A 14,893-nucleotide genomic window follows, 5' to 3' on the forward strand; every position below is an offset into this window, starting at 1 on the left:
AGCCCCCGCTCGGCCCCGCCCCTCGCATGCCGGGGCTCGGGCTGCCGCCGCCGCGTCCGTTCGGGCTCGCGCTGCCGGTTGGGCCCCGGCCGCCGCCTGGCGCCGCTGCCGGGGCCGGCGCGGGAGGATGCGGCGGTTCGCGCGGGTGGCGCTGCTGTGCCTGGGCTGCGGTGTTTGCTCGCTGCTGTACGGCTTCAGCCAGCTGGCCCTCTCCCTGGAGCAGGAGCCGGGCGGCGGCCGGGAGCGGCAGGCCCGAGACCCCGCCGCGCCTGGCGCCCGGGCGGCGGCGGGGAGCGCGGGCCGAGGCGAGGCGGAGGCCGGCAGGTACGGGGCGCGGGGGCCGGGGCCGGGCGGGGGCGCGGGCGGGCGGTGGTTGTGCCCGCATTCCTGCGGGGAGGGCCGGGAGGCGCGCTGGCCGCCGTCCCGCGGGTGGAGTGGGGCTGACGCTCCCCCTCGCCCCCCGCGGGCGCCCTGGCGGCTCGGTGCCGGCCCGCAGCGCTGTGGCGCTGCCCCGCTTGGGCGGCGGGGCGGGGGCGAGGCTGCCGCCGTGGCGCGGGGCCGGGCGAGCGCTTCGGGAGCGAGCGGCGGTGGTGGTGTCGCTGTGTGCTCCCTCCCGAGCAGCCCCGGCACCCCGCAGGCCGGTCACCGGGAAGGAGAGGTTGAAAAAGCCTTAAAAGCAAGTCAACAAAGGAAACTTTTAGAAGTGGCTTTGCAGGCCAGCCGGCGGGAGCCACTGCGGGGCCGCAGCCGTCCCCGCCGCGGGAGAATCGCGCTGCTGCTGCCTTGTTGCAACAGGGTAGATGAAACGAGGAGGGTGCGTTTTCTTCTACCAAAGCTAATGTATTTTCAGGGCGTTACTCAGTTCTGAAACTTGATAACTTAATGACTGTCAAATATAACTTTATCTAAGCAAAAATACTTATTACGGGATACTTTAATAAAGCTAGTCTTTGCAGAGTGATCAGTGAGTCCAGTTCCACCGATGAAGTGTCATAAATCTGAGCAGCTCACACTCTGCATAGCTTCATGTTTCTGGTGCCTGCCTCCTGTCAGCAGAAATTTTTATGTGATCAAGTGGTGAGTGAAATTAGAGAATGAAAAAATACTAGTCTTCCTTTAGATTATAGTTTCATGATCTTTTTTCACCTGTGACTACCAGAATACTAATACCAGGAGGAGTGACAAGAAACATGTTGCTGAAGCTGGCGGAGGAATTAGGACCAGGCCTTTCTGGGCCAGCCTACCTTTAACTCTGCTTAGATTCCGCAGAAGTTTAATGTAAGTTTGATGCTTTGGTGACTGTCCCTTGCCAGTACTGCACACACTCTGGCACCCCCCACTCCCAACACTGCTTTTGATCCTCTGGTTAACACAAGTGAGTTGATCTGATGTGCTGACCTGCCAGAAAACCGACTAGTGTTTGACCAGCTCAGCGCTCTGAATTGACTCATCCTGTAATTACAAGTGTGTTGGTGCTGGTGCAAAGGAGTTATGGAGGATGGCAGGATGACAGAAGCTCTGACTTAATTGTTTCATGAATATAATGAAACAGCATTCTGAGTTGCTAGGGGTGGAGTCAGCGGAGATGTGAAACCCAGCTTTTGACTGGGCTTTGATTCAGAGAATGTTTTTTTCCTATGCTTTTGCTTTAGTTCTGATTAATACAGATTATGACTTGAAAAAATGTGCGGATGCTTGTTCTTCACTTGTAGCTAATGATTGAAAGCTAATTGTGAGCTTAAATCTACTAATTCTAAATAACATGATAACTGGAATAAAAGAGTGAACTTTAACATCTTTATGTAAGATCTAATTGGTTTAATGGATCAGTTTTAAATAGAAATGTGAGGAAAAGATTGTACGTATAATATTTGTTTTACTAAAGAAAATATGCAGTTTATGTGAAGAAAAATTTGTGGATGATAATCTAAATACTTTGTAGTAGTTAACACTGAAATTACTTCCAAGTACATCATGCTCCTGGTTAGCAAAAAAAGAACCAAGTTTATTTTAAAAGCTGTACTTTGTTTAGTATTTGTACTAAAGCGTAGTTTTTAAGTCAAAGATACTGGCAGGGGAAAACCCCAACAAGGTGCAAGAAGCTTCTTGCTGTGGTGAGGCGAAATGAGACATAAATCTGTCCTGTGTTGCAATGTGGAAAAGCCTCACAAACTGAGAAAGTTGTTTTTCCAAAGGTCTTCAGTGCTGTAAATAATTCCTTGTGCATACAGTTTTATGGGGCATATCTGCTTGCAAAATCAGTGTCTGTTGACACCTGCGTGGGAATTATTTACTTATAAACTGCTGTCAAACTGAAGGCTCAGGATGAACATCATCCTGTTGTAAATTATTGATGTTTTATATGCTGTTTGTACAAGCAGCATGTGCAAAACTCAGGTGTGAGTCAGTCCCTTAGGCAGTCCCTAAAAGGCTTTCGTTTAAAGAAAAAAATCTGTCCTGTGGCAGTTAGCAGTGCCCCACTGAATGTTCCTTTAGATGTATGTTTCGATTATTCTCAGGTATGAAATCATGTTACATTCTCTGATGTAATTGATACACACATCTCAGTGAATGTATTGGTGTTTTTCAGTTTGTATACTTCATACTTTTTACACTACTGTTTCTGTAGTGGAGATCGAGCATGATGGCCACAGGGCTGTTTGCTGCCCGCTTCTGACTATCTTGTGATCATGTAATATCCTAACGGGTTCATTACCTTATACAGTACATTGTGTTCAGATAACCTTCTAATACTTCTTGATGTTTAACATTTCATATGCATTGATAGTGACTCTCAGTAATGGGTTGCTTCCGCTGTTTTTACCAATAGCTTTAAGATACAGTTTGACAAAGCAAATGTAAATGCCCTCTGAAGGCATCTACTCACTCAGCAGTGATCTGCTTTTCTCTTTGGCCAAGAAGTGTTTTTTTTGCCTGAATAATCTACAGGGTGTTTAAAAAAGATGGACCCTTTGAAATTGGATGGATGCTTTGAAATTGCATCCATCTTTTTGAAACACCCAGTCATTTAGAACATGACTTAAGGGCAGAAAGAGCCTTAGTGATGGAGGGGGAGAAGTTGAGATTTCTGGTAGTTTTCAGAAGCGTGTAAACTGCAAGCTTTGAATAAAGCTTCAGAATACCACACCTGGAAGAATTTTGCAATAGTGATGATGCTATTAAGTAGAAAATCTTTAATTAAAAGGGAAGTACCGTATTGAAACTAGAATTACAGGTTGAGACAGGATCCTCCAATAAACATAGTAATTCAGGGGAGCTTGTTGGGTAATCACTTTGGTAAGGAGTTGTTTGTTTCAAAGGCTACAGTAAGGCCTTAGTTACAAAGGCCTGAGTAACAAGATGAGTAGAAACCAAATGTGTCTTGAAACTTGGTATAAATAGCTGAAAAACGTTTCAACATTGATTAGCTAAATCCAAAGGTTGGGGTTTAGCTGTGAAGAAAGCATAACGCTGAAGGTAAATTGTCTTGATTATTCATTTCAGTGAGAAAAGTCAGTACTGTCACATGGAACAGCTAAATGAACGATAGATCTGAACTTGAATAAAAGAAAATACTGAAGTGTCTACTTCCGGAAGATACAAAATCAGTCAAAAGCCAGTATATGTAGTCAGCCTTTTTTCTTTTGCTAGTATGATTTATGGATGAGGAAGAAGGCTGTGAAAAACTAAACAAACAAAACAGTGTAAACAAATGCATATTTGCTGCCAGTATGTCATTTAATAGTGCTATAATCTTCTGTCTGCGGAGTATCCTTTCAAATCAGTTTTTCTGTCTTATGCAAAGTGAATCTTCAGTTATTTTTATGAATATTGCTACTTCAATTAAGCAGATAATGTTAATCATTTTATTCAGCTCCAATAAGAGTGCTATCCTAGTGGCAAGTTTGTGAAGTAGAGCAGGAGTCAGTCTGTTCTGTGAATTCAGTGAAGTCAGTACATTTGACCCTATTAAATAATGTGAAACATTTTCCCATTGTGCTGTACTTTAGTGTTTTCATGCAGCCAGCCACACTTACTGTTTTGTGTGACACTGATATCTGACTGTATCTGTCTCTTGGTCTCTGACCATCCTGGCAAGCAGAGAGTTAAGTGGGTTATAGTGCATGGAGGAGTATAGGAAGTAAACCCACAAGCTTAGACAGCAGGGGATGGTGGCTGGAGTAGGTAGTTCATTCTTCCCTTGCACTGCACACAGCTGTGTTTGTCTGTGTCGGAGCTTAACCAGCAGTTTCACCAGTATGCTTCATAGCTACTCCTCTGAAAGAAGAAATTGGTCTAGAAACTGTTTGGATATTTCAAAATGTGAGTGAAACTTTTGAAAGGGTGAAGCACTGAACAATTTGAAGATAAAACTTTGTTTAAAAAAATCAGCTGAATCTGTCAAGTAGTAGACTAATGCATTTTTTTTACATATAAGTTGTGTAAATTAATGAAACGTTATCAAGATTGTTCCAGTTAAAAAGTTTGTCCTGTATCAGACATTTAACATTACATCTCCTCTCTCCTATCTAATAAAGCCATTGCTTTTCTGACAAAATATACCAAAACAAATTTGTGGTATTGCTGGAGATGTTAAGGAAAAGCTATTCAGAAGAATCAGAAATTCCCAGTGCACTTGAGAGTCAAATTTAGCATCTCTTATCTTCCTAAATTTTCATTGCTGTGATTCTGAAAAGGAATGAACTAAAAAAAATGCATCATTCCTGTTTTGCTGTGTGTAATGGTTATGCTATAGGAGACACCAGTCTGGCTCCATTAGTTGATTCTTGCAATTGATTAGACTTTAGGAGTTAATGCAATACCTACAGGAAGGCAGTAGTCATGACTCAAGCTAGTTAACTGCAACCCTGACCATTTGGATATAATATTATATTTGCTGTAAAGGTACAGTAGTATAAAAGATGCCACATGGACTGAAAAGTATATACCCAGCAGTATGCTTAACAAGAGATTTTTTTTGTTTTTCTTAACCACTGGTTGTTGGGGGTTTTGTTATGCTTCAAAATTGACTTGGGTGAGCACAGGGCCTCAGTCTTTGTCAGTGCAACTTGTGCATTGCCATGTATTTTGCACACAAATTTAAAATTGTCCTTAAATTCTGAAAAGAATTCAGGTCATAATATAGACACCTTTGCCATGTCTGCAAGGCTGACATTTTTACTATCTAGTGGTGTTGAAGCTAAATTACCTTATAAAGATAATTATGAAATGACTGACTGCCTAAGGGGGAGATACCTTGAATTGGCAAACAGATCTTTGAGAATGCTTATTTATGATACCAGTGATTTTTTAAAAACTTTATCTTGCTTTGTTTTTATATTTTGTACAGTGGTTGGTGTTAGGAGTTGTCCAACCCAGTAGTGTGATCGAGGTGAGGCTGCTGTAGCTCCATGTCCCGCATCCAACCAGTAGCAAAGCTCACCATTTATTCCCAATGGGCACATATGCCTGCAGTGCACACATATGTGGCTGGCCACAGAGATCAGTGTGGAGAAAACAGTGCTTGCACAGCCACAGACAACACAAGCAGACCGATCCTTTTCCCTCTCTGGCTGATAAGGGTGAAAGACTTTTAGTGAAAAATATATTGAAGTATATAGTGTGGATCCCTCCAGTAACTGACTTTAGACACTCAGTCTATCTATGACTGGCTCCTGATTGCCTGACCTGGTTTTGCAAACCCATGAGGCTTGCAGCCCCAGTGCAGTTGCTGATACTTGGAACCCTCTTAGACATATACGCAGGTGCACACAGTATGGATCCTTCCAGTTACTGGCCTTAGCCTTGTGGCAGCTGGCCACAAGAATTGCCTCATGCAAATGGGTCTTTTGGATAGCTGATCCAGACCTGTGGCCTTAACATTATCTAACCCTCAAACCCCGGGGCCTGTCTGGTGGCCGGCTTGGACCTTCTGGTCTTTCCAGTAGCCATCCCTCAGACGCTGGTCTCTTGTGGCTAGGTGAAGTGAGAAGTTCTTGCAGTAGCTCAGACCTCTGATCTCTGTAGCTCTGATCTCTGCAGAGCCTGGCCCAGCCTTGTGGCCTGTCTGATACCTGCTTCCCAAGCCTCTTGCTCTACTTGTGGGCTAGTCTGGCTTGATATGTGCACCAACAGGCACACCCACATGCTATGTGCACACGTCTCTCCAGTTTCTGGCATTGCGGGCACGTGGTCCCCTATGACCTGTGGCCACCTTTTCATTTGCTGGTACTTGGACCTCTGTGCATGCATGCGCACATGGAATGGAGCCCCCTTTCACGCAGGAAAGTAGAAATTGAGTTAAATACGGAGGTTGGTGATGAGTCATACTGGCCAATCATACTGACTAGCAACCTATTTTGCATGTGACTGAACCCTTTTTATCTTCTCTCAGTTTTTGTTTTTGCATTCTCATTCCTCCCCAGTCCACAAGGAGACCCACACCCCTGTAGGCAGTTGGTAGGGTGGTCTGGAGAGCCTTTCCTGTTGTCTTATCTGGTGGATCTTTTGCTTGGCCTATGGGCTGACTGCTGTCCTGTGTTAGGGCTGGACCAGGGTGCTCCATAGGCCTGGGTTAGATTGGTGGCTTTCCTTCACCTTACGTTAGTTTCTGCTTTCTATTTGTGGAGACTGGCCTTTAATCGCGTAACCTATAATAGATGTGAGCAAAATATCCCTCCCTGATGCTGAAGGTGGCTATTCCTGGCTGCCTAGTAACCTCTCTCAGGTAACAGTGACTGTGTCTGTTTGATGAACAGATACAGTGCATCTCCTTAGCTTTGTAAAACACTTATGTCACTTATTTGTAGCCTAAGCTTTTATCAAGTTTTATTTCAGCTAAAAAAAAAAATCTTAATGAGTGGCTTTTTGAATAACTGTGAATAACAGGAAGAAAATGCTGTCTGATTATTCCAGTCTCTTTTGTATGCAAAAGCTTCATGGAATATGGTAGCATATGGTCAGCTGAGACTTCTGTTGGCAGGGGAATAGTCCTAGTCTTGCATTAGGTAAATTACATTCGTATGTATCCTAGTAACATTTTTGTTTCAAATTAATAAAATCTGTGGCTGACAACCGTGTCACTGTGCTGAATGGGATGTTGGAAAGGCCTAATGTGTCAGAGGAATGACTGGGGCATTAATTTGAGCTTGCCCCTTGCCTTGGTAGTCTGGATAGGAGAGTAGCTCAAGGCAGCTAGGAAAAACACAGCTTGACAGCTGGAAGAGGAACCCCCTGTAATAATAATAAGATAATAATCTTTCAGACCAGAAAACTGTTTTTGAAAGATAGTCTATTAATTTATCCTAAAAGTAATGAGAGACAGTTACTTCAAAAAGGTACATAGTGCAGATCATAAAGATTGTTCTTCAGATAAGCACAAAGTCTTAATGTGCCTTGAAATTTTTAAGAAAGTTCAGAAGCCACAAAGATTAATATAAGAAAGAATCTGGCAGAGAGAACTTGTGGTTTCATACCATTTATTTTCCCCAGAGGAGTGCAGATATCCCAGTCGCAATCTACAGTATCCTGGAATTTTCTTTGTGGAGACCATTTTTAAGTCATGAGATAGATTTACTTGACTAATTCTTGCAAACACATGTATCTACAGGATACGAAGATTTCCTGCGATCTCTACCAAAGAACTGCTCCATCCTCTCAACACTTAATGAGGCTTTGTGGAACAGCATGATTATCAGATCATTTTTCTCAAGTCTTGAAAAAAGAACAAGTTACGCAGCTTGCCATTTTTTATGCTATGTTTATTAAATCTGGTATTTGCAAAACATTGGCCTTTACAGATACCAAATAACCCAACCAAGATGATGCTGATTCATATCAGATTTCAAAGCCAACTTCCATTAGAGTTCTGAGCTGTGGTCCTTAACTACCTTTTTGTCATCAAGCTTTTGTGTGGGTTTTCTTCTTGCACATCTTTCGTTTGCAGATACCAACTTTCAAAGGAGGATAAACACTATTGGTATTGTGTCATTGGGGCAGAAAGAGGTAGCGTAGGAAATCCTTTAAGAGTATGCACCTTCCTTTGCAATAATCTGCTTGCTCATTAAAGATTTTAAATCTTGGTGTTGATTTCCTCACCAGAACCTTTAAAACTACACTTCAATTGCTCTTTAAAAATTTTTCCTATATTACTGTTGCATAAAATGTAGTGGTGGACTAGTAAAACCTGTTTTTTTTAGTTATTAGTGTAGCACAAGTCAATAAATTATTAGTCTTCTCATTAGTATGGAGAAGGAAAACTTGCCAGATATGGTGGTTATTTCTGTATTGCATTAAACTTTTGTTGAGAAACAGTGGAATTTGTTGGTGCTGAAAAACCCTGATTTTTGTTAAAAATTGGCTTTGTAGGTTTGTACCAAATAGAGTCATAGATGAACAGGGACTGTGTTTAAATGGAAAATATAACTTTGAAAATGAAATGTTCTACTTGCTTCTCTGCTTGGAGTAGACAAAAGCATTGCGAAGGTGGAGTTATTTCAGCAGTTAGGTGTTGCCATTCACTCTATTAGCAAAGGATTTACACTAAGTCAAGAACACAGAATTCCAGCCCTCTGTTTTTCTCCCTCTGAAAAATACACGGAGAGGAAAGGCTAGAGGATGTGGACCAATCTTCTCTATAAAGATTCCTCCTGGTTAGCACCGAATACCCCCTCTTTTCTATTAACCAAGTTCCATTACGCGGCCAGTCTTCTGCCAGGTAATTAACTATACAAGTTATGTTTGAGCTAGAGAATAATCCATTTAACTTTGCCATAAAATCAGTAACATTTATATAGGTTATTTTTGTCTTATCCTGTTAGGTGTAAGAATGTGTCTGTGTCTTTCTGGAATTCCTATTGGATGCTGCCCTCTGATGTTTGTGGAAAGAACTGCTTTTGGGAAGCTGCTTTTAGGTAGGATCTACTATTAAATAGTACTTTATTATTTGATTGCAGACAGGTGTAGCTGATAAGAATTTCTTGCTATTTGGGGAGGTGGCAAAGCAAAATATTTTGATTGCTTCGTATGTGTTTCACCTGCTTATAATATGGTTGCCTTTAGCTGGGCTTTTTACTACTGTTCTATTAAGTTTTAAAAATTGTAGACTCAAATGTTATTGCAAAGAGTAGATTTTTTCTGTTATGGTGCTTCATTAGAGATTTGCTGACATTGGTAGTAGTCTATCTGAATATAGTCTGAAGAGTTACTGATGAATTAGTCATTATTGATAACTAAAACTTGCTACACAGTAATACACATGATGTAACTTGTAATAAAAAGATACGCTTAACTATTAAGTTTGGAATTTTTTTTTATCAAGTTACATGTTTTGTAGAATTTGAGGAGGTTACTTCATCCAAAAGCACTGAAACAACCATTTTAGAATGTGTTTGAAGATACAGTGTGTTAAAACATAGGTTGTATCCTCAAAAGCTGCATCTTTAACAGTAACTTTAAATGTGTTTGTTCAGATGCTTTAGGCTGTCAGATTACAGATGTCGCTTTAAAAGAAATTGAAGTAGCCTTGAGCTACTTGACAGATAATGTTCTCTAACCTGCATAGTTCTCTTCAGTATATAATTTAAGTTGTAAGTTAAGTTTTCTTATGTTTAAAATTTTACTGATCATCCTTTGATATGGTTGTCTCTTCCTGTTAGTCTGAAGCTCGAATATTTCTAGGGAAGAAAAAATAAAAAAGGTTAGCTTCACAAGACTTAAGGTATTTGAAAAATACGTTATGATGATTGTGGGAAAGACTAAATCTGTACTCTGTTCCTCTGTGCTTGTGGGCTGTCAGGGCTTTTTAAGCTTGTCAGTTGTCAAGAAGTTACTTGAAGAGGTGGCTTAGATTGATTTTTAGTCTGGTGAACTGTACCTGTAATTTGGGACTGCTACGTCTTTCTCCCTGCCCTTTGTAGCCAGTGTGTCATCCTCTTGGCATAAATATTCATCTGATATTCCCTTTGGCAGATTTAGCTGTCTGGATGGACTCAATGCACTTTTATTTTTTTTTCCTTTTGGGAGTTTAGCTTTATGAAGTTCCGCACATGGGGGTAAACCAAATGTCAGTAATGCTATGGTAGAGGACATGGGGGCTTATCCTGTGCTTAGTGGAGGGACGGCACATAGTTGTAAGTTTATTCATCCATGGACATCCGAGCCAGCCTAACAGTTACGTAGTGCTGAAAGAGGAGAGTGTCTTGCTATCTTTTGACCCTATTGCCCGTAATGATGTCCATGAACTCCTCACGACACAATGTGATGCACTAAAATAGCAGAAAACTTCCTTTCTGGATCTTCTGCCAGGATTAAAGCAAGTAGGAACTTGGAACCAAAAGCAGAGAAACCACGTGCAGTTCCTTTGCATGTACCTTAAAGTATAACTTGTATGATTCCGTTAAGAATGTTGTGTGTGGCTGTCAAGACCAGCCTGAAGCGTGCATTGATTATGGCATTACTGGGCAAGCGTGGTTTCTTTCATGGTGAAACACTGGTATCTGCGATATCTCATGTTTATACAGTTTGACACTGGAAGAAAAAAGCTGCTTGAATGTGTGAAGGAGGTGTGTTGTTCAGATTAATCATTTTAGATTGTTTTATTTTATCAATATATTACTCTTAAAATAATCCCCATATGTTGTTCTAACTCTGGTGCTTGTTGAATTCCTCAGTGAGCTGCCCTAACTTCAGAGATGGCCTTCTTGCCTCTCCCAACCTTGATTTATTTCTTGTTCAGTTGGTTTCAGATAGGTGCACTGAGTTTGTGTGAGAGAAGAAGCAGGGAAGGTGGCAGAGAGGAGGAGAAAGTGGATGGCAGCAAGCAATTACAATGGCTCAGCATCTGAACCTGCTGCCTGAGCCTCATTTCCTTGGATGCGCTGGAATAACACAGAAGATGGTTGCAGTTCAGTTACAGCTTTGGATGGGAATCATAGTTTTGTTCGACTCTCAAAGTACATGCATTTTACTAGTTGAGAAGTTGAAGGGTATAGACCTCTGATACCATCTTATGCTTCCAAACTAATACTTAGTAGTTGTTCTCAAGTTTGCAGTCAGACTTTTGGAGGAAGTGAAATGAAATTAATTCCATGCAGGTTTCTTAACCACAGCAAATGAAGTCTAAAATTCTTGTTTTCTGAGATAGTATTTATAGGGCCAATTCAAGATTCTTCATGAAGATGAATCCTCTTGAAAGATTTTTCTGTAAAAAGGCAGCATTGTGGTTTTAAATTTGGTATCTTTTGAAATAGAAAGGAGTGAGACTTCTACCATAGCATCTTATTCCAAATAATTTGATCCTGGGTTGACTAAACGTTCATGTTCTTGTTAAGTGCAGTTGTTGTAGTGAGGTGCAGAACAAAGCTGATCTCTGAAGAGACTGGGAGAGGGGTATGAGAAAAGCCTAAGAGTCACATATGTAATTGAAATCTTAGGATAGCTAACTCCACTGCCTGTAGATGTGCCAACAAAACAGTGAGAGTTCCAATGAGTTTTGCTTTTAATAGAAATGGCAGAGTCTGGTCATTCAGCTGCACTAACACCTACCCTGAATCTTCTATTTGGCATGGTTTAATCAATTAAAAGAGAACACTACTATTTATCCAAGTCATAAATCAGTTTGTGAATGGAGATTCTCGTGTTCTTTCTGTTTCAATAAACTAGCTAAATGAGTTTGCACAGAGGAGCAGATCATATAGCCAAAATTTCCTTTCCAATAGTATTAATAGATCAGTAAAATTTATCTCAATGTTAGAACATCTCCTTTCCCTTTACCGCTGAACTTTTCCAAACGTTGGGAGGTAGTCCTTCAGTGTTTGGATTCTTAAAGCTAAATTTTTTCAAAGAAGACTTATTTCTGATTTTAACTTGAAATTCTAGTTGGGTTTGGGTGGGAGGTTTTTTTTTGTTTTTCTTTTTTTTTTTTTGTTTTTCTTTTTTTTTTTTTTTTTTTTTTTCCTCCTGGATATCAGAACCACAGAGATTTGTTTATCCGTGAGAGAAAGAACATGGCATAGACATTTTTTAAATGCAGCTTGCTACATCATTTCCTCCAAGTAGCTGTAAGTGTATAAAGTGTGAAGTAGTGACAAGTAATGGTCTGTGGATTTGCAAGACTCAAGTTAGTATAATAGTAGAGTTGGAGACCTATAGAGCAATCTGGAATTTTTTTACAAGAGAGGTGTATATGTAGACTTCAGTATGACTCATGCTGTTGTTAATTCAACATCATTTGAAACAGATGAGCCCTGAGCATTTGCTGATTCTAATAATGCATAATAAGGATAATGTCTCTGTAAGTTACAAAGCCTTTGTAACCTACAAAATAATTCTTACATTCTTGTATTACCATTATGTAATATGGTGGGGATTATATATAAAAACTAGTGGTGTAAGTTAAGATGATGGCAATGTTCTTGGAAAATGACAGATATTTTTACATTATTCAAAACTCAGGCAATTATATTAAAAATGGTAACTCCTCGTTGGGCCAGAATAAGATTTGAAAGGACAACTGAGGTGAATTTATTGCTTCAGTTATTCATACCACTCTGCTTTCAGTACCTGGATGCTGATCTTTCCTTCCTTGGCTTCCACAGCCATGTTAAGGGAACAGGAGAAGACAGCTTGATTGCCAGGGAAGGTGGGTAAGGGGCTTCCTGATGATCCCTAGGCATATTCTTTCCTATCCAGTGGATGGGAAACAGGAAATCTAGCCCACAAAGTTTGTAACACAGACTGTTGTTCCTTTGTGGCTTTCTTTAATAAGTACCACTATACTTGAATGTGCTTTAAAAAAAAAAAGAGAAAAATAAAATTGCCCTTGGTCACAATGGCAGCTCTTTGAACGGTACCAGGTCACGCTAGATGCTGTAACATGGCTGCTGCTCTGGAAGGTTTGGAGCTTGGAAGGTGGCTGGAGAAGCTGTTTTACTCTGGCCTCCGTAAAGCAAACTCAGATTGGGACAGGCTTAATGATCACAAATTAGATGGACTTATAGACAGGATTCCTTATGTCTGTCAGGGTGTTCCTAGGGTTTTGTACCTTCTCACTGATGCTCTTAATTTGTTAATAAGAATAAGAGTAGGAGAACCCTACCTTAAATGTATACAGGAGACTCATCACTGCAGTACCAAGTCTAGATGGCAGAGCTAAGATCTTCATGGAGCTGGTGAATATTTTAGCAAGGATAACATTTGGTTTTTTTCCAAGAAGTTTAGTTGGTATGCAGTGAAGGTTCTAGAAGTGTACAACCGATCAAAACATACCTCTGTAGCTTACTAGCAAATTATTAATATTTTTAGTTGACCTAGAAATGCTAATTTAATATACAGTGTGTCGTGGTATACATCTTTAAAAACAAGGCAGTATCTTGACAGACAGGCTCTGGAAAATCTTGTTGTAGCAGATTCACTGAGCATCTTGAGCTATGTTCTTTCATCGAAGGTTATTAACCCACAGCAGAATTAATCAGTATGGAATGGAGGTCTACACTTCAACACATAAATACTTCAAGGAAAGGTTTGTACTTGGCCTTATGCTGATGACAAGCATCATGTTTTAAAGTATGTTTTTGCTCTCACAGTGTGGAAGTGGATTGCTTTTAATGTGTTTTCTAAACTCATGGATTATGTGTGGTGCTCTCGCTCAAGTGGTTTTTTTTCATTTATTTTTACTGTCCCTACCACTCACAGAATCATAGAACGTCCTGAGTTGGAAGGGACTCACAAGGATCATCGAGTCCAACTCCTGTTCCTGCATATGACAACCCCATACTTCACACCATGTGTCTGAAGGCCTTGTCCAGTCTCTTCTTGAACACTGTCAGGCTTGGGGCCGTGACACCTCCCTGGGGAGCCTGTTCCAGTGCTCCACCACCCTCTGGGTGAAGAACCTTTTCCTAATGTCCAGCCTAAATCTCCCCTGGCACATCTTCCTGCCATTCCCTCGGGTTCTGTCATTGGACACTAAAGAGAAGAGATCAGCACCTGCCCTTCCTGCTCCCCTTGTGAGGAAGTTGTAGACAACAATGAGGTCTCCTCTTAGTCTCCTCTTCTCCAGGCTGAACAAACCAAGTGACTTTAGCAGCTCCTCATACGGCTTCCTCTCCAAACCCTTCACCAACTTCTTAGCCCTCCTCTCGACACTCTCCAGTAGCTTTATATTATTTTTATCCTGTGGCACCCAGAACTGCACACAGTGCTCCAGGTGAGGCCGCACCAGTGCAGAGCAGAGCAGGACAATCACCTCCCTGCCCGGCTGGCAATGCTGTGCTGGATGCACTCAGGACACGGTTGCCCTCCTGGCTGCCAGGGCACACTGTTGGGTCATGTTCAACTTGCCATTGACCAGAACCCCCAGGTCCCTCTCCAGAGAGCTGCTTTCCAGCAGCTCATTCCCCAGTCTGTATGCACATCCAGGGTTGCCATGTCCCAGGTGCTCTCATGTGTAATTAGTATCCACAGACAAATGAAGTTCTCTTATTTGTTTCTCAGCACTCAAATCCTGTTACAGCTTCCTGCTCAGTATCTTCTAGTGGACTACAGGTGCATTCTTCACTCTTCCAATTTAATTACCAGAGGGTTTTTTACCCGCTACAGGAGCTAGGACTGCCACATTACTGGGCATTTTTTTTTCTTCAGAAATTGGGGCTCTCAAGTTTTCCTTATTAGTCTATCCAAAAGCCTTACTAAAATACAGTATATTTCACTCTATTTTTCTTTTTCCAGCTTCTCCACTTGGTTGCCCCACATCAAAACATCAAGCTACCATTAGTTAGAAATTTACATACAAAAATCTATATTTGTATTTTTGTATTTTTCATGTTGTGTCTGAACATTTTTTTTTAAACTATCTCCTCACTTTTGAAAATGTCTTAACATTCTGAGAACCTGG

General features: G+C 41.2%; 1 protein-coding gene across 3 annotated transcripts in view; it reads left to right on the forward strand.

The window, feature by feature from the left end:
- GXYLT1 (glucoside xylosyltransferase 1) overlaps positions 1-14,893 on the forward strand; it is a 31,606-nt gene continuing 16,713 nt past the window's right edge. The window contains exons 1-2 of one of the 3 annotated variants that reach the window (XM_065048645.1): positions 1-324; positions 8,820-8,912. In XM_065048645.1, the coding sequence (XP_064904717.1) occupies positions 128-324; positions 8,820-8,912 (290 nt within the window). In that variant the 5' untranslated portion in view covers positions 1-127. Of the gene's footprint in view, positions 325-1,260; positions 1,279-8,819; positions 8,913-14,893 lie in introns of those variants that run through there. The other 2 variants (XM_065048647.1, XM_065048646.1) reach the window with 2 other exon arrangements.

Source organism: Columba livia, chromosome 1 (assembly GCF_036013475.1).
Source record: "Columba livia isolate bColLiv1 breed racing homer chromosome 1, bColLiv1.pat.W.v2, whole genome shotgun sequence".
In the NCBI taxonomy this organism is placed as follows: Eukaryota; Metazoa; Chordata; class Aves; order Columbiformes; family Columbidae; genus Columba; species Columba livia.